At 43.9% G+C, this 23,022-nt stretch overlaps 1 protein-coding gene across 2 annotated transcripts in view; it reads right to left on the bottom strand.

The window, feature by feature from the left end:
- CACNA1H (calcium voltage-gated channel subunit alpha1 H) overlaps positions 1-23,022 on the bottom strand; it is a 311,405-nt gene that overhangs the window by 247,451 nt on the left and 40,932 nt on the right. For both annotated transcript variants that reach the window (XM_030211678.1, XM_030211677.1), the window contains exon 5: positions 3,091-3,400. In XM_030211678.1, coding sequence (XP_030067538.1) covers positions 3,091-3,400 — 310 coding nt within the window. The remainder of the gene's footprint in view (positions 1-3,090; positions 3,401-23,022) is intronic.

The following is a 23,022-nucleotide window of genomic DNA, read 5'->3' as shown; positions in this document are numbered from 1 at the left end:
CACAGTCGCAGGATTAGTGGAAGTGGAGCGAGGCTTGGCAGGAGCAACCGACACATCTCCCGGCCTTGGATGGGTCAGGCAGAAGATCAGACAGAATCATAGCATTAATGTTTACCTTAGGCCTAACAGAGCAGAAACAAAACAGGAGACAGTCTACTGCAGAAGTAGAACAGACAACCAAACAGCAGCAGCGATCCAGGAAGGACAAACACAGTCCAAATGCCAACTTTAATGGAAACAGGACCCAACCTGGCCAAGTTTCGGAAAAACCTTCGTCAGGGGTCACGTGGGTTTTCGCAACACATTCACAGACTGAAAGCATGAACTGCAATACCTGCACTCGCAAGAGAAATGAGCACCAATGTCAAAAGTAAAAGAATGCGGCCAACAGCATCTGCATAAAAAAAAGCGCTGGTCCAATTCCAAAGGTTAGTGACCACCAAGCGGTTGGGCCCTGTTTCCAATAAAGTTGGCATTTGGACAGGGGCGGACTGAGAGTACTCTGGGCCCCCCCACCATGCTGATGCTGCCCTGCCTCCTGCCATGCTGCTGCCACTGCCCCTGCCATGCTGCTGCTGCCACCATGTGGCATAAATGGCATCAGCACATGTTTTTGGCACATGCTGAGGCCCTCTTTTACCGCAGTGGGTAAAAGGCTGTTTTTTTTTCTAAAGAAATGGCCACGTGGAAAGTGAAGCACTTGTCGCGTGGCCATTTTCGGGGAGAGCACTTACCATCACCCATTGAGGTGGTTATCAAGGCTCCTGCGTTAGCCAGATGGTAACTGGGCAGCAGAAAGCACTGTCTGATTACCGGCGGTTAAACTATTGGAGCTCAGTCAACATCTAAATGACCACAGATATAACTTAATGAATAAATATGTGGACAGGTTTACAAAAGAGCATCTTCCAATGATGTGGATGGCAAAAGACAAAATCCCTCAGTAAAACTGGACAATGCTTCAATTTCAATGACATATTCAGTGGGCCATGTCTATTTTTTGAGGGTGCTACACTGCCAGTAGCAGCAGGGTTGCCAGGTGGAAAAAATTTTCCCACCCAAACGAGCCCAAATCCAGCCCAAAACCCGCCCAAAGTCAAACCCCGCCCCTGACACCCCCACCCCCGCGTCATCAACCCCGCCCCCGCCGTCATCAGCCCTCCCCACATCATCGGCCCCGCCTCCCCCGTCATCGGTCCCGCCCAGAACGTCACTAACCCCGCCCAAAATGTCACTAACCCCGCCCCCCGTGGCCGAAAAAAACACTTTAAAAACGGCCCAAAAGACCCAAAAGAAGCCCAAAAAACCGCAACCCGCCGCGGGCAAAAATTTCCTGCGGCGGGTCGCGGAAAACCGCCTAATTGGGCGGTAAAACCGCCCACCTGGCAACACTGAGTAGCAGGGGCTCAAAATATTATCAAACCTCCAGAACAATGTTACCTCTAAGCTGAGTGGGAGTCCTCCAATTACGTTCCTGTCAGAGGGGGGTGGGGGGGGGGAGGTGTGCTTCAACATTGCATTTTTAATTGCTAGGGACAAGCAGGTTCCCTGGAAGTCTGAAGTGCTTTCCTATTCCCCACAATTGAAAATGTGATACTGAAACAGCGCCACCCACTGGCAGGAATGTAGCTGGAGGACTCTTGCCCAGCTTAGAAGTAACACAGGGCTCCTTTTACCACAGCGGGTAAAAAGTCAAAGGAAATGGCTGTGTGGGAAGCAAATACTTGCCATGTGGCTATTTCCAGGGGGAGTCCTTACTGCCATCTAATTAGGTGACGGTAAGGCTCCTGTGGTAACCCAGTGGTAACTGGGCAGTGATTAGTATCAGGTAACCCCCACCCCCCAGTGGTAAAAAAAAAAAAAAAAATTCAGGTCCCACTTTGGACAAAAATACAGAAGAACAAGGACCTCGCAGAGAAAATCAAACTCAGGAGACAGCGAAGGTGACACAATGAGACGATGACGCTGTATGGTCTAGAAGATTTATTGAACAGTACTACAACTTCACTCAACTTGACTCGACACGGCCGTGTTTCAGCCCAGTGGCCTGCTTCAGGCGTCTATACATAAAAAACATCAAAATCACAGAAATAAATATAACGAAAGTATAAAGTATGCTCCCACTTTAGGCCAGATTGTCACGTGACAAAGCAGCAGTAGCTGTACCAACTGCTTTGTAAAAGGGTCCATAGTTCCAGGAAGCTCTTCTCTAAGTTTAGCCAACGATGCCACAGCTCAGAAGTCGTTCGCCCTACAGAGAAATACATGTCTGTGTACCTCATATACTGCTAATGTATATGAGGTACAGACCTCTTGCCTGCAAAGAGAACCCATAACCTTACAAAACAACCTCACTAATCCACCCAGTTATTAAAGTCCACCTTCTATCCTGCCTAACACTTTCCTTCTCTCTTCCCTCACTTAATCTTTGTACAATACTAATTGTATCTGATAACATGGAATGATTATGTCATAACCAAACTGTGTAAGCCACATTGAGCCTGCAAATAGGTGGGAAAATGTGGGATACAAATGCAATAAATAAATAAATAAATATGGTATATATTTAGGGGGTCTTTTCCTAAGCCACAGTAGTGTTTTTAGCTTGCGGTAGAAGTCAGCTGGCGGTAATCACCAAGACGCCCATTATATTCCTATGGGTGTCTTGGCGTTTCCCGCCAGTTGATTTCCACCACGTATTAAAAACGCTTCGGTGGCTTAGTGAAAGACCCCCTTAATGATAGATACTCTACAGATCAAGCTGTTAGGACTGGACCTGCCCATCCAGGAAAAGAGGAGTTAGTTGGCAAGGCAACCCTTTTGCGAGTACAAGTCTATTAATGGAAACACCTGGTCAAATCTGAGGCTTAGGTTTCTTATCAGAGAATAAATATTGTACACGGAGGCTTTGTATTTACTTATTTATGGCTCGGAAAGATGAATTGCATTTGTGATTGAAGAAATGATCTGACTCATTGTAAATACCAGAAGCCCTGCTCTTCTTTTGTCTGACTCGGGTACATAGAGGTCTTTGAGCATTTCTCGTTTCCATGCAAAAGAGTTGTCAAGAACAAGTCATAGGACACTTACCTGAAAAATAGCTATCCACGCATAACCGATATTATCGAAATTAATAGCTCCATTGTGTGGGTTCACATCCCCCTTCTTGCATTCGTTATAATACTGGTTCCAGTTAATGCAGTTGTTCCTGCTTCCAGTATCCGTGCCGTACAAATGGCGGCTATTGTTGTCTACGGGCAGGGAGCATTCGATCCCCAATTCCTTCTTGGGTGGGATATCTTGGCACTTAAGCATGCCATTGTCTTGAGGGGTTGAACAGATAAATGGATTTTCCTCCACTCTGTCAACTTGATAATACGGCAGCAACTCGGTATAATTCCTAGAACCACATGAAAACAAAAAGAAATAAATAACATGAATGCATTACTGTCACTGTGATTTTTTACCAAATTCCTAGGAATCAAAGTGTCACAGCAAAACTCTAATTTCAGGTTTCTCATACAGGAAGATCCATCTGTCAAATGCCAGGAGCAAAAATTACCCGGTACACGTGAACACATATGAACCACAGTCTTGCAAGATGATGGGTACAAATATTGGCAAAGGGAGCTTGAGCACAATACGAACATCTACCCTTGGTAGTGAATTAAAGATATACCTTTCTGACAGCTATTCAAACTCCTGCAGAAAATGAGCTCACAACTGTTCAACTCTGAATAAATAGACGGTCAAGCCAGTAAAATACCCACTAATATCTCACACCATCGTGTCTGCCATTTTTCTCATTCTCATAGACTGGTTGAGCAAAGAGGTCAAAGGCTCAATGGATACTGGACCTTAATTTACATAAACTGCTTCCCTGTATGACTGGTTGCAGTGAAAATCTGGGACGGACTAGTGAACCAGTACAGAAAAACGTTTCTTGTTACTATCTGGGTGATAGACTGAGCAATGATCCTCAACTTCTTTGCTTTTAATCCTCCTCTCTTATTCTATAAATTCCTCACCCCCCCCCCTCATGTACACGATAGGGTATTATTTCTGTACATAAATTCAACGATTAGAAATCTATATTACTATGTTGTCATTTCTTTCTTTCGACCTTTGTTTTTATTTCAACGTTTAAGAAATCATATGCAACATTTCGACATCCTACAAGGCAAATCCAGTAGTTCGAATGTAAGGACAATGCCGGGTGAGCTTCTATGGTCTGTGTCCTAGAAATGGCAAAGAAAGACCAGGATCAAGTATTTTATATCACATTCATGGTTGGTTTAATCATGAATTGATAATGAGTGTGACCGTTGGGCAGGCTGGGTGGACCATTCAGGTTGTTATCTGCCGTCATCTACTGTCTTACTATGTTACAAATTATTATTGGTATGAAGAAGGTCAAGTGTGAACCTGAGTTGCCCTAAAAGAGATGTGGGGTGAACGTTGACTGGATAGTTGTGGAAAACCTTGGAGAAATGTTCCTCTCCCCCCCCCCCCCCCCCCCCCATCCTCAGGACCATAATTCTTCTGAAGCTGTGTCTGGCTACAGTACAGTTTAATAACACTGGGAAATCATTTTCAGATTTCCTGAGATCCAGAACTTCTTGTAACCTAGAAACTGAAATACACACTTTACCTGTATGAAAAGGGCACCTGTATCTTTGCTTAGTAAATACATGTATTCATATTATACAAGCAGTGATAATAATAATTAGTCCTTGAATAGAAACACGTGATTTTTTTTTCCCTTGTTGGTCACTATTCAGAGGGTGCTTAGCATTGCCACATCTGAGTTACTTGACTGGAAAATCTCTATCTGCTCATTTGAGACACAAAATATAATTGGGCATACTGATGATAACATTCAGCTATATTTCTTAACAGACCTTAAAAATCATCTTCCACAGATTTGGGAAGAGGTGGGTTGGGACTTCTTGTCTTTGTTTAAACAAATGTATTGTTGAAACCATGGAAGCCTGTTACTGTTCTTGTTCTTCTGGTGTATCCGAGCACGGTATTGTCATTTGTTTTGTTTTATTTTATCTTTGCTAAGGTTGTATATCTTTTTTTTTTTTTGGTGCTTGGATTTTCAAAAAAATTGCTTCTACAAAAAAAAAACAACCCTCAAATGTGTGGAGGAGTGGCCTGTGCGGTCACATTGGTGATCTGCAAGGGCCGACTTCTACATGGAATGTTGCTAGTGGAATAGCAACATTCCATGTAGAATCTCAAATAGTAGCAACAGTGGAGGAGTGGCCTAGTGGTTAGGGTGGTGGACTTTGGTCCTGAGGAACTGAGTTCGATTCCCACTTCAGGCACAGGCAGCTCCTTGTAACTCTGGGCAAGTCACTTAACCCTCCATTGCCCCATGTAAGCCGCATTGAGCCTGCCACGAGTGGGAAAGCGCAGGGTACAAATGTAACAAAAATAAAATAGATACTATTGGAGATTCTACATGGAATGTTGCTACTGTTGGAGATTCTACATGGAATGTTCCAATCCACTAGCAACATTCCATGTAGAAGGCTGCGCGGCCACATTGGTGATCTGCAAGGGCAGGATTATACGCTAGTGGAGAAGTGGCCTAGTGGTTAGAATGGTGGACTTTGGTCCTGAGGAACTGAGTTCGATTCCCACTTCAGGCACAGGCAGCTCCTTGTAACTCTGGGCAAGTCACTTAACCCTCCATTGCCCCATGTAAGCCGCATTGAGCCTGCCACGAGTGGGAAAGCACAGGGTACAAATGTAACATAAATAAATAAAATAATTTTGCTTTTAGCATGCACTAGAAAATTAAAGTAGTATAACATGCGTTATATACGTGTGCACCTCATATGTTTGTTTTTACGTAGACATGCAATTTGCATGTGTTATATGTGTGTGTGCACTGTCCCCCAGATTCTATAAACGGCGACTAAAATTCTGCAGACAAATCAGCAAGCGTAGCCAATTTGCACCTGCAAATTAATTGCTTAAGCTAATCAGTGCCGATAATTGGCTGCTAACAAGCAATTATCGGAACTAATTGGGACTAATTAGAACTTACGCGCACAACTTTCTAAGCGTATTCTGTAAAGTTGTCCATGTAAATTCTAATGCGTGGATCACAAAAGAGGCATGGCCTTGGAAGGGGCATGAGCGGGCCGTTTGCATTCCTAAAAATTATGCCCTCTGTTATAGAATATGCCCGATTCACGCCTAAACGAGTAATGGTCACATCCTAACTTTTCTTCTTCCTCTCTAACTTCCTCTCTAAGGATACAAATGTGGGATACAAATGTAACAAATAATAATAATATTAATAAATTAGGTGAGGGCATTTACACCAGGCTTAAGTTGAGTGGAGGAGTAACCTAGTGGTTAGTGCAGTGGACCTTGATCCTGGGGATCTGGGTTCAATTCCCACTGCAGCTCCTTGTGACTCTGGGCAAGTCACTTAACCCTCCATTGCCTCAGGCACAAAATAAGTACCTGAATATATGTAAAACTGCTTTGAATGTAGTTGCAAAAAAAAAAAAAAAAACCTCAGAAAGGCGGTATATCAAGTCCCATTTCCCTTTCCCTATTGGAGATTCTACATGGAATGTTGCTATTCCACTAGCAACATTCCATGTAGAAGCCTGCCCTTGCAGATCAGCAACACGGCCGCGCAAGGCTTCTGTTTCTTTCAGTCTGACGTCCTGCATGTACGTGCAGGACGTCAGACTCACAGAAACAGAAGCCTTGCGCGGCCGCGTTGCTGATCCGCAAGGTCAGGCTTCTACATGGAATGTTGCTAGTGGAGGAGTAGTCTAGTGGTTAGTGCAGTGGACTCTGATTCTGGGGAACTGGGTTCAATTCCCACTGCAGCTCCCTGTGACTCTGGGCAAGTCACTTAACCCTCCATTGCCTCTGGTACAAAATAAGTACCTGAATATATGTAAACCGCTTTGAATGTAGTTGAAAAAAACCTCAGAAAGGCAGTATATCAAGTCCCATTTCCCTTCCCTTTCCCCAAATGGTCACACCTACATTTTAGTCCTGGGGACAGGCGCTATGCGTATATTATAAACTGCACCTAACTTTAGGCAAGGTTTATAGAGTAGCACCAAGTGCAGTTTTTGTCAGGGACGATTTTTTAGGCACCATTCATAGAATTTGGTCCTATATCCATAAAAGTTTGGTAATGAGTTGAAGAACATGTCTGGTTTTCTATACAGTACATGTGTTTAGGGTCTACTCTATGTCTACTCTACACATCTCTAATATGTTCTTGAATCTGGAAACTCTTAATGGTCCATTCATCCAACGTTGGAGGGTTGTTTTTTTTTAAATTTTGTGGCAGTCAAAAAATTTGAATCTACATCTTCTGAAGGGCAAATGACATGTTTTGCCCTGAAAGTCATCCATATTGCTTTCTTTAACCAGGAGGGCTTTACGTTTTGTTTAGATTGTTTGAAAAACCCTTTCATTTTTCTGGCTGACGATCTTGGCATGGTTAAAGCAGTATAATAAGAAGCGAAATGAAGAAAGAAAAGCTTTCAACCCTACATGCTCTTTCTGCTAGCAGTACTTAATCAGTTGGACAAGGCCTCCCAGAGTCCTAGTCAAAACTCATTCATCATATAACGGGAAAATATGCCCAAATTGGAGAGCAGAACAATGTCACAAAATAAGCAATTCAAGTCTAATTCTCTGTGAATCTCATAATTCTTCCCTTATGATGATATTTTTTGCACTATAAAACTGAACAGTATTCAGGTTTGATGTACAGTATATGTGGACATCAAATGTTTCTCTATACAGTAGAGTGTCTCATTCATTGGAAACTCTATAAGCATTAACATTAGTGTACCAGAAATGCATTGCGATCGTGACCCTAACAGAACTGTGGAAAACAAAGATGGTATGGTCACCTGGGATGTCCCAACCTGGCTGATAAAAAGCTGGATGCCAGAAAACTGGAAGTAGTGGTAAAAAGAGAAAAACACCAGAATGGAATTGATTATAGAGGTGATGGTCCCAAGCAATTACTCGGTGAATTGTGTGGAGAGAGGGAAGATCCTTAAGTACCAAGAAATGCAGTCCAAGACCAAGAAAATGAGGAACAAAGATAAAGAAATATTTCCCATTATTTTGGGTGCCACAGGTTTGATCAAAAAGAACTTCCAAGCTCACCTGGATAAGCTGCCAATACATGTTATATCTGGCTTAGGAGTGAGGTTTATTCCTGCCATGGTATGCGCAAAACTAACTCATTTGGGGGCCCTTTTACAAAGGGATGTATAGATGAATGAATGGATGGATGGTTGAATGGATGGATGTTTGGCTGGCTGGATGGATGGATGAATGAATGAATGGATGTATGGATAAATGGATGGATGAATGGATGGATGAATGAATGGATGAGTGAATGAATAGATGGATGGAAAAATGAATGGATGGAAAAAATGAATGGATGGATGTTGAATTAATGGATGGATGTTGTATGGAGAAATGAATGGATGGATGATTGGTTGGTTGAATGAATAGATGTATTGTAAGGAGGTTGGAGGGTCTAAGCAGCCCAGGAGGAGGTATGGAGCCAGACTACATTCCCCACAAGGCCCTGAGAGAAGGGATCGGGGTGGTAGGTCCCAAAACCCGGTATGGCCCCCACGTGGAAGGGAGGGGGAAAAGGACTGGAAAGAGCAGCTGCTATGGCAGGCGAGGGCCAGAAGGGGGAGCAGGGATGACAAAGCTCAATACCCTTGGGTTAGAAATCAGTACAAGATTCCTTCCACCTGGGAGGGGGAGGAGGTCTCCAACCAACAGCCTAGCAGAGAAGCAGAGTTAATGGAGTGCTTGGAGGAAGGAGAGGCTGGAGAGACCAACACACCAGGTTTTGAGGAGCCAGTTGACATGGACTGTAATTGTACTGTGGGGCAGAGTTGCAGGGACTGAAGGCAGTGGGTGGTCACAGGAGTCAATTAGCTGTGTTGTGGGCGGTGTACTGCCATTCTGCAACCACCCAAGCGGAAAGACTTTAAAACTGAAACCCAGGCTGTTGAACTGGGGGACAACTTGGATTTAAAGGGAAGTTTTTCTTGTTGCTTTATTTTGGGAAACTGAATGGGACTTTAACCCCCTTGAACTGAGATTTTGTGGAGGAGGGGAAATAAACTGTTTGGAACTAAAAGCTGTGTTGTCTGGAAGGACTTTGTTTGTGGACTGCTGAAGGGAGCCTACCACCCCTGAAGGTTTGCTACCGGGATTACAGATATTAGAGTATGGATGAATGACTGGATGGATGGATGAATGAATGAATAGATGGATGGAAAAATGAATGGATGGATGTTGAATTAATGAATGGATGTTGAATTAATGGATGTATGGATGAATGAATGAATGGATGAATGACTGGATGGATGGATGAATGAATGAATGGATTTACATTGTGAATTTCTCTTTTTGGGATATATAAAATGGCAGTGGAACATAAAGATAGGAATTTGCAACCTTATTGGACACCTCAGTTACCTATAGCAGCTTAAGTCTTTTTTATCTTATTGCATGATATTTTGGGCTCACACCCAGGTCATAGGACAGGTAATGTATTTGATATACTGCCTTTCTTTGGTATAATCTAAGTGGTTTATATTTATTATATGCAGGTACTTTCTCTGTCCTTAGTGGATTCACAATCTAACTGTTTGTGCCTGGGGCAATGGAGGGTTAAGTGACTTGCTCAGGGTCACAAGGAGCTACAGTGGGAATTGAACCCAATAGCCCAGGTTCTCAGCCCACTGCATTAACCACTAGGCCCCTCCTCCGCCATTCACCTCTGGTTACAGGGTTGTCTGTTTTTTTTTCTCTTGCATTTTTGAAGGAAGTTTGTAATATGAGGCATTTTTCTCTGTAATTTATGTTTTACTGCTTTGCAATAAACATATTTTATGTTTCAACAATTTTATTGATGACTTTCCAGAGAAATCCCATCCCACAGTATATACATGCCAAAATGCAAATGGAAAACAAAAACAATGTGCTCAATACTGACATACTAGTATAATCCGTCATCAAACTTTTAACTTTATAACCCCGCCCCCATCCCTCTATTTATGTTCCGATGCTTTGATTGACAACAAATTCAGATTAAGCATTATCACTCCAATGAAGCTTACACAGCGTCATTTCTGCCATCAAATAATAAACATATTTTATTTTTTAAAATGATCTCTGAAATTTTTACAGTGAACAGAATAATTTTTGGAGATCTTTCTGCAAAATAAAAAGTCAGACTTATTCAGTGCAAATATTTTCCCATGACCAGGGTATCACTAACCTAAGGGATTCTACAGAGACTGGGAGTAAGGTGAAGAGACTTTATTCTTTGTCTCAGTACAGGTTAGCATGACTCAACCTGCCAGAGCCTGGGAATAACCCCCACTACACTGCCAAATTTACCAACAGAAAAGACATGGTGGGGGGGGGGGGAGGGGGGCAGGTCTTTAATTGTACACCCAGAGTCACCTATTCTACAAAGGAAAGTAAGACCTAACTTCCTGTATAGAAATACTAGAGTAACAGGTGAAACGCATGAGCAATGGCATACATGTTTGCACCTAAAGCTGGAGACAAGAGCGTAACTTGTAGAAGGGCATTTTTGATATGACGTCTAGTCAGACTTTGAATGTTTTGTGCTAAACCTCCTAAATCTTAATAGGAAATGCGGACATTTTCGAAACAACAAAAGTCTATCTTTTTTTTATTCAAAAAATAGCCATATACAATATGTTCTTGTGCTCTGTGCATTTATCTTTCGGGCATTTTTGAAAAAAAAAAGTCCAAGTGAAAAACGTAGAAAATCAAGCCATTAGGATGTAGGTGGAGCCAACAGTCTTAGTACACAGGCCACATAGACATCCCAGTAGAGCAATGGAGCACCCCAGTGGGCGCTGCAGTGGACTTTATATAAAAGCTCCCAGATACACATCTCACCGTTACTCCCTTATACTGTATGCTGAGCCCTCCAAAACCTACTGTACCCAACTGTATACCACTACTACAGCCCTTATGGGTGAAGGGGTCACCTATATGTGGGTACAGTAGGTTTTGGGGGAGTGTGAGAGGGCTCACACTTTCCACCACAAGTGTAACAGTTAAAGTGGGATATGAGCCTGGGTTTTCCTCTCGATAATGCACTTCATCAACCACTACACTACTCCAGGGACCTGCTTGCTGTTCTAATAGACCTGGCTGTAACATCTGAAACTGTCATAGAGGCTGGTAAGTAATATGTTTACTCACATCTTTGGGGTGTGGAAGGGGGTCAGTGACCTCTGAGGCAGTAAGGGGGGGGGTCATCCCTGGTTCCCTCCAGTGGTCATCTGGTCATTTAGGGCACCTTTTTGTGTCTTATTCATTCTAAAAAGAGGTCTAGACCAAAACATTGATGTTTCAGTCCTAGAAGGTTTCATTTTGTTCCATTATGGCTGTAAAACATCCAAGTGTTAGGAATGCCCTAAGCCCACCCTCGACATGCCCCCTTGTGATCTGGACGCATTGAAGACGAATTGCGTAGATAATATTCTGCAAAATAGGTTTCAAAAATACCTATTTGTACATTTTGAGAAGAAATTTGTCCAAATGCTGCTTTAGGACACTTTAAGGATGTTTTTCTCTTTGAAAATGAGCCCCAAAGTATTCTTACAAGCATGAGTTTGAGCATTGCTCAGACTCAGTCTATGCATGTGCCTACCCATAAAATACATGCAATATAACATATGAGTATTTACAAAATAATGCTTTGGTGGAATGTGGGCATTTATTTATTTATTGTATTTGTATCCCACGTTTTCCCACCTCTTTGCAGGCTCAATGTGGCTTACAATACATCATGTATAATGGAATTGAGAAGAGAATAGATATTTGGTGTTACAGAAGGATTTTGGTTTGCAAAGTAATGGAATACATGAAAGTAATATAACAGAAGGCATTAACATTTCATGTTTTGATCTTTGTGGTGTATATGCATACGTATGCCTTTATGTTAATCATGTATGCATGTAATCAGCATGTAAATACTACTACTACTACTTATCATTTCTATAGAGCTACTAGACGTACACAGCACTGTACACTTGAACATGAAGAGACAGTCCCTGCTCAACAGAGCTTACAACCTAATTAGGCCAGACAAACAGGACAAACACTATCTTGTACTTCATGACCATGTAACCCAAAATCCTTCTGTAAAACCAAATGTATATCTCTTGCTATTTCCATTATCCGTGATATATTGTAAGCCACATTGAGCCTGCAAAGAGGTGGGAAAACGTGGAATAAAAATACAATAAATAAATAAATAAATAAGGACAAAGAGTAGCAAGATTCCGGAATCCCAAAGAGTAGCAAGATTCTGGAATCCCAAAGATAGCAAGATTCCGGAATCCCAAAGACTACTACTACTACTTATTTCTAAAGCGCTACTAGACGTACGCAGCGCTGTACACTTGAACATGAAGAGACAGTCCCTGCTCAACAGAGCTTACAATCTAATTAGGACAGACAAACAGGACAAACAAGAGATAAGGGAATATTAAAGTGAGGATGATAAAATAAGGGTTCTGAACAAGTGAATAAGGGTTAGGAGTTAAAAGCAGCATCAAAAAGGTGGGCTTTTAGCTTGGATTTGAAGACCGCCAGAGATGGCGCTTGACTTACCGGCTCAGGAAGTCTATTCCAGGCATATGGTGCAGCAAGATAAAAGGAACGGAGTCTGGAGTTAGCGGTGGAGGAGAAGGGTGCAGATAAGAGAGATTTACCCAGTGAACGGAGTTCCCGGGGAGGAATGTAGGGAGAGATGAGAGCGGAGAGGTACTGAGGAGCTGCAGAGTGAATGCAATTATAAGTCAATGTAGTGGTAGCATCCACTTGATAGAATTACACCCCCATCTTCTTTTAATAGTTTTATCCAGTCCAATTGAGTCAATGACCTGAACTTTAGTTGGACCTTCACTTCTCTCAGCATAGCTGTTGCCTACTGGGATTAATGCAATTTTCAAATAACCCCAAACTCCCGGTGGACAATTAATAATCAACTTGCCCATACCTGCCCTACTGCCTCTGTAACACAATTCTTCCCAACCCTGTCCTGGAGACAGGTTTTCAGGATTACCACAATGAATATACAGATTTGCATGCAAAGGGTCTCGTGCGTATTGATGGTGGAAATCCTGGCTAGGTGCGACTCCAGGAGAGGGTTGAGAAGCAGTGAAGTAGCAGAGGATTTCTTGGGTCAGTCCTATATTTATCCTGTCGCATCTGTAACAAAAGCAGGTACTTGAAAGTCCAGAGATGCAGTGGGTGGAAACCCCAGGTTGGCTGAGTCTGTTCCTGACTGCCTGGAGCTATCTGCTAACCTGCTTTCACCATACTCTTGGGTTTCAAAATTGTGTGATTAACAAGAGCTTTTGCTCTGATCTCGCATCTTGTTTAATTGATCTGGGAATAAGTTCATGTTCTGCATGGGAAAGATAATTAGTTATTTTAATTGCTTCAGTTGATGCTTTGTGACTTTTTCCTTGCAAGTAATCTCCAGTCATTCAACCAATGGTTCCTGGGACTTCGAAAGGTAAATTCAACAGGCCTATTATGATTTAAAAAACAGCTATTGCTTTTTTCAGCCGTACGAAGCCCTAGGTCTTCTTTCGAGAAGAACATTGAGGTTGAGGTGCCCCAGAAAGATTACAGGCAGCACAGCCAGTGCATTTTTGATGCAAGAAGAAATGGAATAGTGACTGAAAAGGCCTAAATAATATTTATGTAACGTAAACTACGAGGGCGATATGGGTTCAGTTCTGAATGCTGAAAATGCCGGCCTAACACTATCCTTGATGTCTATCTGGAGGAAGCTAATTCTGCTATTTCTGTATTCGGGCAATGGGCAGCTGAATGTCTCTGCTCTACATATAACTTCTCCAAGATGGCAAATTAAGAACATACCTGTGTGTAAGTGTAAACACAGACACACACGGAGAGGCATAGTCGAACAGGGCGCCCAAGTTTTCCTGAGGGTGTCCTCGCAGGACATCCCCGTGAAGGGGCGTGGAAACCCATATTATCAAAACAAGATGGGTGTCCATCTTTCATTTCGATAATACGGTCGGGGACACCAAAATATCAACATTTAGGTCGACCTTAGAGATGGTTGTCCCTGGTTTTTGGCCATAATGGAAACAGAGGATGACCATCTTCAAAATGACCAAATCCAACTCATTTGGTCATGGGAGGATCCAGCATTCATAGTGCACTGGTCCCCCTAACATGCCAGGACACCAACCGGGCACCCTATGGGGCACTGCAGTGGACTAACTGATGCACTAACTGAACGGAAAAAGCCCTTCCTTTACTGATCCCATAGTGATTCGGAAAGGAATGGGCATGCATGTGTGGCTGCTCTGCGCATGCCAAAGAGAGCTTCTTACATGCAGACAAGCTGCGTGTATAAAAATTGCCATCTACAACCTTAGAAAAATACAAATCCAGGTGAAGACGTCCAAGTGCTCGTCAGGGACGTCTTTTATTTTTTTAAGAGTATGGGTGAAGGACGTCCTTCGCTAAGCCTCTGTCCCTGCAAAGGCAGTTGAGGACGGTCCAAAATGTGGATGTTTCTCTGAAAAGGATGTCCATGCCTGCTATGCCTTTGACACCCCCTTTATTATTTGGATTTTGGATCACAAGTAGCAGCAGTGGGATTTGAACCGGCCATCTCTGGATTGCAAGACCAGTGCTCTAACCACTAGGCCACTCCTCCACTCCACTCTCTTGAAATTTGGCCGTCCCTGTGGGGAGGGGGGGCAGTTGAGGACGTCCAAAATGTTTGAAATAAGGACGTCCACGCCTTCGTTATGCCTCCGCTGACACACACGTACCTCCTCCCTCCCAGGGACCTGCACACTGCCCCCCCACAGGGATGGCCAAATTTCAAGGGAGTGGAGTGGAGGAGTGGCCTAGTGGTTAGAGCACTGGTCTTGCAATCCAGAGGTGGCCAGTTCAAATCCCACTGCTGCTACTTGTAATCCAAATAAATAAAGGGGGTGTCAGAGGCATAGCAAAGGCATGGACCATCCACATTTTGGACGTCCTCAACTGCCACCACAGGGGCATAGCAAAGGACGTCCTTCACCCATACTCTAAAAAAAAAAAGACAAAGTTTTTAAAGTTGTTTTTTTGGGGTGGGAGGTGGTTAGTGAGCACTGGGGGAGTCAGGGGAGGTCATCTCCGATTCCCTCCGGTGGTCATCTGGTCATTTAGGGCATATTTTTGTGGCTTGGTCGTAAAAAAAAAGGACCAAGTAAAGTCGGCCAAGTGTTCGTCAGGGATGCCCTTCTTTTTTCCATTATCGCTCGAGGACGCCCATCTGTTAGGCACACCCCAGGCCCGCCTTCGCTACGCCTCCGACATGCCCCCAGGAACTTAGGTTGTCCCTGCGACGGGAAGCAGTTGTGGACGCCCAAAATTGGCTTTTGATTATGCTGATTTGGGCAACCCTGAGAGAAGGACGTCCATCACCCGATTTGTGTCGAAAGATGGGACCCCTTCTCTTTTGAAAATAAGCCTGACAGAGATATACCCACAATCAAAATATACAAAAAAAATCACAAACATACAAACAAATATACATACTAGATATGCAAACACATACACACACACACAAAATAAATACAGAGAAATACATCCACAAACATTTACATACACTGCATACACTTACAAACACACATATACTTAGAGAATGACATGGGGACAGAGTGGCTTCTAAATGGTTTGATTCTTCTAAAACGGGATTTGGAAACCTGGGATCCTTCAGGTTGCTGAATGCTGCGGGGAATCAAGGTGTGGCACGAGTAACTGTAAGGGGGGTGGGTGTACACTTGGACAGGGCAGCATGGGACATGAACGTGTCTCCCACATATGGTTTCCATATTTGCCCTAAGAAAAAAAAGAGGTTATATGCCCCGCTCAATCACAACCTGCCCCACCTCCTGTAACTTTGACCTCCCCCCAAAGAAAGCCAGATTCCCTCTCTCTCACTCCCCCCCCCCCCCCATGTAGATCTGTAGAAAAGGTCTTTTTTAAAATTTTGGATGAAAATGGACGTGCGGCAAAATAAAAATTGGCGTGTGTCCATTTTGGGTCTGAGACCTTACCGCCAGCCATTGACTTAGCGGTAAGGTCTCATGCGGTAACCAGGTGGTTATGACCTACGCGCGTGGAATGCCACTTGATACACGTGAGCTGACGCGCGTCAGAAAGTAAAAATTATTTTTCGGATGCATGTAGTGGATGCGCATCAAAAATGAAATTACCGTCACACGGGGCACGCGGTAGCTGGGTGGTAACTCAAAATTGGTGCGCATTGGACACATGTAAGCGCCTACGCAGCTTAGCGAAAGGACTGCAAAGTTATTCAATGTTGTTAAATCACAAGAAGATTGTGAAAAATTACAAGATGTCCTTATGACACTGGGAGACTGGCGTTTGAAAATAGTGATTTGGACGTTTTGGTAAAAAATAAAAGTCCATCAGCTGCTTTTTGGACCTTTTTCTGTTTTGAAAATGAGCCCCGATGTAGGCCTAATGATCCTTATTGGCCATTCTAGTTATGATCCTATCCTGAGGATATTATCCCCCAACTTATAGCAGCAGCTTCAGAGAGCATTTTCCATCTCACAGATAGGCTGCAGAGAATACCTTCTCCTGCTTTAGACTTAATCCCGCCCACCCTACCCCTCTACCCACCCACCCCTAGAGTGACATGTCTTATATAACCTCCCTATCAACCCACTCATTACTTTACCTCACCCATTTCTATTCTTCTATCACCTTCTCCCACTACTCCAACCAGAGTTACACCTAATCACACTGACCACCCTTCAACATCTTCAGTCCTTCTGTGACTGTTCTTTTGTGCTTGACTGCTTAAATATTTTAAATTTAAATGCTTTACTTTTTGTCTATTAGATTGTAAGCTCTTTGAGCAGGGACTGTCTTTCTTCTGTGTTTGTACAGCGCTGCGTACACTTTGTAGCGCTCTAGAAATGTTAAATAGTAGTAGTAGTAGAGTCCATCGCTGCCTCCTGAGGATCCCAGGTCCCCCCAGCCTGCTGGAGTTGCTCAGGTTCCTTCACACCTCTCACCTCCTGAGCCTCAGAAGGAGAGGCCTAGTCACATCCACATGTCGGAAGCAATCAATGGAAGAAGAAGCAAATACACTCCCCCCTCGGAGGCGCCTTTCTCATAAACCCACAGCTAGGCTTAACGTGGTCTGCATGTGGCTCCCTGCAGTTCACACAAGCTGCAGAAACTGTAGCTAGACAAGGCCCCTTAGCACTCAGTAACCATGGAGAAGAGAAAGCCTGCAGCGCTCCCATTAAAATCATTCAGCAGCGTCAATAAATTACTTCCTTTTGGGGTTTGTTTGTTCTGGTTAGAAGGAAAATGCAATGATGATACATGACATATCCCAATGAGATTTTAGTCCCCTACAAGTCTGTCTGTGTCTTTGTAGTGACCTGAATATTTCTTAAAGCTGCAATACCTACACATTGGATGCACATTTTGAGGCCCTGTCCAGCCCTTGTGTTTTACAGTGCTGCAAGTTCTGTGTGGTAAAACATTGCATTTTCCCATCTGGGAAAGGAGGTAGTGGTCCTTGGGACAAACTTAGCCAGTCAGGTTTTCAGGATTCCCACAATGAATATGCATGAGATTGATTTGCATAGAAAGAAGCAATGCACTAATGGGATAGTGGATGGGCAGGAGTGATCCTCGGATGTTTCTGCCCCTTTTCCAGCTTTAATTCAAAATGGCAGCTTTGACCTGTAGCAGTAGTACTGAGGCACTGCCACTAGGGGTCAACCTTTCACTATTTGAACCCAGGCTGGCAAAGGGGCAGGAAAATTTGGGGATCACTCCTGCCCCTTCACTATCCCACCTGTGTGAACCCCAGTAAATGTCAGGGTGCGAGTTCCGCTTAAATTTCTACTGATTTAGCTGGTGGGAGAAGGGAAGGTTGGGGTTAAGCTGGGATTCATCCAGGTTGGTGGGAGGCGGGAAGACTGGGTTTTAATGGAGTGGAGGGGGCAGAATAGGAGAGAGAGAGAGAGGGGGGCAGAGAATGGGGAATAACAGGGTGGGGAAATGAAAGAGACCGAGTGGGTCAGAAGGGAGCTGCTGTCTGTGTATTTCTGCCAGTGGCCTGTAGAGGGCATTAAGACCCAGATTTACTAAACTTTACTTTCTCTTGGGCACAGAATGGAAAAAAGAGTCTTATCAAAGGAGGCCTTAAAGGAGTTGCATCAGACCTTTCAGATCTCTTTTCCTCTCTTCCCTGCCTTGTCCTTCAGTGGCAGAAACATGGGGGGGTGGGGGGGGGGAGGGGGAGAGAAAGGGAAATGTTTCAGCTGCTGGTTCCTAAGTTTTTCTGCTGGATACTAAATCCAAAGGAAATTTGTCATAGTCGGGAACCATCTAGTGATGACTGTGGAATATTCTCTACTACTTTGTTTTACAGATAAGATGATAAAGGCGCTATATCAAATCTATTAATCCCCCCCCCCCTTATAAACGTCACAGTACTGTTCTTGATAGGTGACAATCTCTCAGCTATTCATATTTTTGGGGAAGTCACGGCCTTATGAATTGTTGGCCTGGCCAGTGGACAAGATTGGCAGAGGTCACCTGTAGCCTTCAGTGTTCTCCGACCAGCCTTCTGCGATCTGCTCTGTTTTCATTGGCATTTCCATTTTGGTCTTCTAATTTTCCTTGTATTACATTGCAAATCGCTTTGGTTTGCCCACTCAGAGGGTGGCATAGGAGTGGCCTAGTGGTTAGAGCACCTGCCTTGCAATCCAGAGGTGGCCGTTTCAAATCCCGCTGCTGCTCCTTGTGATCTTGGGCAAGTCACTTAACCCTCCGTTGCCTCAGGTACAAACTTAGATTGTGAGCCCTCCTGGGACAGAGAAATATCCAGAGTACCTGAATGTAACTCACCTCGAGCTACTACTGAAAAAGGTGTGAGCAAAAGCTAAATAAATAAAGATTCTAGAATTCTAAAGAATAACAAGATTCCAATTCAGAATTTCAAAGTGTAGCAACATTCCCTGTAGAACCCCAAAGAGTAACAAGATTTTTCGGGGTGGAGGAGTGGCCTAGTGGTTAGAGCACCAGAAATCCCACTGCTGCTCCTTGTGATCTTGGGCAAGTCACTTAACCCTCCGTTGCCTCAGGTACAAACTTAGATTGTGAGCCCTCCTGGGATGGAGAAATATCCAGAGTACCACCTGAATGTAACTCACCTTGAGCTACTACTGAAAAAGGTGTGAGCAAAATTTAAATAAATATATGGAATGTTGCTATTGTTGAAGATTCTACATGGAATGTTGCCAATTTTTGAGATTCTAGATGGAATGTTGCTGAGTGGAGGAGTGGCCTAGTGGTTAGAGCACAGGTCTTGCAATCCAGAGGTGGCCGGTTCAAATCCCACTGCTGCTCCTTGTGATCTTGGGCAAGTCACTTAACTTAACCCTCCATTGCCTCAGGTACAAGATTGTGAGCCCTCCTGGGACAGAGAAATATCCAGAGTACCTGAATGTAACTCACCTTGAGCTACTACTGAAAAAGGTGTGAGCAAAAGCTAAATAAATAAAGATTCTAGAATTCTAAAGAATAACAAGATTCCAATTCAGAATTTCAAAGTGTAGCAACATTCCCTGTAGAATCCCAAAGAGTAACAAGATTTTTTGGGGTGGAGAAGTGGCCTAGTGGTTAGAGCACCAGAAATCCCACTGCTGCTCCTTGTGATCTTGGGCAAGTCACTTAACCCTCCGTTGCCTCAGGTACAAACTTAGATTGTGAGCCCTCCTGGGATGGAGAAATATCCAGAGTACCACCTGAATGTAACTCACCTTGAGCTACTACTGAAAAAGGTGTGAGCAAAATTTAAATAAATATATGGAATGTTGCTATTGTTGAAGATTCTACATGGAATGTTGCCAATTTTTGAGATTCTAGATGGAATGTTGCTGAGTGGAGGAGTGGCCTAGTGGTTAGAGCACAGGTCTTGCAATCCAGAGGTGGCCGGTTCAAATCCCACTGCTGCTCCTTGTGATCTTGGGCAAGTCACTTAACTTAACCCTCCATTGCCTCAGGTACAAGATTGTGAGCCCTCCTGGGACAGAGAAATATCCAGAGTACCTGAATGTAACTCACCTTGAGCTACTACTGAAAAAGGTGTGAGCAAAAGCTAAATAAATAAAGATTCTAGAATTCTAAAGAATAACAAGATTCCAATTCAGAATTTCAAAGTGTAGCAACATTCCCTGTAGAATCCCAAAGAGTAACAAGATTTTTTGGGGTGGAGAAGTGGCCTAGTGGTTAGAGCACCAGAAATCCCACTGCTGCTCCTTGTGATCTTGGCCAAGTCGCTTAACCCTCCATTGTCTCAGGTACAAACTTAGATTATGAGCCCTCCTGGGACAGAGAAATATCCAGAGTACCTGAATGTAACTCACCTTGAGCTACTACTGAAAAAGGTGTGAGCAAAATCTAAAATAAATAAATGCTGCTACACAAGCACTGGAAATGCTTTCAGGTCCTAAAAAGTGGTGGCTAGTAAACTCCTCTTTCCAGCCACTGGATAATGTCCCAGATCTTGTTGTTGCATTAGCAGGAAAAGGTTTTGCAAATCTAAGTGGTTTAAGTTTGAATGCTTCTGTGTCTGAAGGGCTTATTTTGCAACTGTACTGAAAGACCATACTGTTAGGCTGGTGCTTTAAAATCCATTCCTTCATCCAAATCCCGTGGAAAATATCAGGCCTTTCTCAAGTGCCCCTTTCCTAACTAAAATGGTTGAAGGGGCATTTCTGAGACTGAACCACGAGTATCCTTTTGAGACTGATGTCCTGGACTCTTCAGTCAAGCCATGGGACTGAGACCCTTAGGGGTAATTCTCTTCAAGCCGCCCAAAGTTAGGTGTCGAGAGGCTACGCGCTAAGCGTGAATTCTGTATTGGAAATTATGTGCATAATTGGCATTATAGAATATCTGCTAGCATTCTAGAACCCAAGTGTGTAAGTTCTAGACACACCAAAGTTTCAGCGTGCTTGTCTGACATTGCTGTCTGGATGTCTCAACGCCACCTGAAATTAAACATGACCAAAACCGAGCTTCTCATTTTTCCTCCCAAACCCACCTCCCCACTCCCCCCGTTTTCTGTTTCTGTTGATGGCTCTCTCATTCTCCCTGTCTCCTCAGTTCGAAACCTTGGGGTCATCTTTGACTCTTCTCTCTCCTTCTCTGCTCATATCCAGCAGACCGCCAAGACCTGTCGTTTCTTTCTTTACAACATTCGTAAAATCCACCCCTTTCTTTCCGAGCACTCTACCAAAACCTTCATCCACACCCTTGTCACCTCTCGTTTAGACTACTGCAATCTGCTTCTTGCTGGCCTCCCACTTAGTCACCTCTCCCCCCTCCAATCGGTTCAAAACTCTGCTGCCCGTCTTGTCTTCCGCCAGGGTCGCTTTACTCATACTACCCCTCTCCTCAAGTCGCTTCACTGGCTCCCTATCCATTTTCGTATCCAGTTCAAACTTCTTCTACTAACCTATAAATGTACTCACTCTGCTGCTCCCCAGTACCTCTCCACACTCATCCTTCCCTATACCCCTTCCCGTGCACTCCGCTCCATGGATAAATCCTTCTTATCTGTTCCCTTCTCCACTACTGCCAACTCCAGACTTCGCGCCTTCTGTCTCGCTGCACCCTACGCCTGGAATAAACTTCCTGAGCCCCTATGTCTTGCCCCATCCTTGCCACCTTTAAATCTAGACTGAAAGCCCACCTCTTTGACATTGCTTTTGACTCGTAACCACTTGTAACCACTCGCCTCCACCTACCCTCCTCTCCTCCTTCCTGTACACATTAATTGATTTGATTACTTAATTTTTTGTTTCTATTAGATTGTAAGCTCTTTGAGCAGGGACTGTCTTTCTTCTATGTTTGTGCAGCGCTGCGTACGCCTTGTAGCGCTATAGAAATGCTAAATAGTAGTAGTAGTGATCTATCCAGGCCCCTCCCAGGCCCATGCCTCCCCTTGTAGTTGTTCACTTTGGAATTCGAGCACACGATTTGTAGAATCCTGACTAAGGGCAGTTATGCGCATAACTTAATTAGTACTAATTAGCACCAATTGTTGGCTGTGAATACCCAATTAGAAGCTAATTAAACAATTAAGTTAAGCACGTAACTGACAGGGTCGGCTTTATCTATGGACCAGGTGAGGCTCTGACCTAGGGCGCTGGAGAGAAAGGGCACCAAATGCCTGAGCCTGTGATGTCACTGGACCTATAAGGTTAAGCTGGCCCAGAGCTTACCTGGCAACGTTGCATATGCAAGAAAAAAAGAAGAACCGGTCACCCCCTTCCTTTTCTGTCTCAGGCCACCTTCTACCTTTAAAGGCAGTTTTCCCCTCTCAAACACAGACAGTGTTTCACCTAACGCTACCCGCATTAGCACCCTGGCGTCTTCCTTATGCCATGCCCCGGCCCCTCCTTTGACATAATTTCCTGTTTCCACAGGGGCGTGGCAGAGGGAAGACGCAGGGGTTGATGTGGATAGTCTTAGGTGAAATGTTGTTAGTATTCAGGAGGGGGAAACTGCCTTTAAAGGTAGTCTGGGGGGGGGGGGATAACCTGGGGGGGGGGGGGGTACACCAATGGGAGGGCGCCAAACCAAAAGTTGGGTTGGGGCACCATGGTCCCTTGAGCTGGCCCTGTTGACACGTGTGCTCAATTTTGTGCACTAACACCTTAATTCTATATATGGTGCTCAAAATTATGTATGCGCAATTTGACAAATGAGACAATTAGCATTGATAATTAGGTGCTAGTAATGAATTATTGGCACTAATTGGCATTAATTAAAGTTTATGCATGCATCTTTAGGTGCCAGGATCTGCGTGCAAATTTTACTCATGGATCACAA

This window comes from Microcaecilia unicolor, chromosome 8, assembly GCF_901765095.1.
Source record: "Microcaecilia unicolor chromosome 8, aMicUni1.1, whole genome shotgun sequence".
Classification (NCBI taxonomy): domain Eukaryota; kingdom Metazoa; phylum Chordata; class Amphibia; order Gymnophiona; family Siphonopidae; genus Microcaecilia; species Microcaecilia unicolor.
This window is presented reverse-complemented; position numbering and strand designations above follow the sequence as displayed.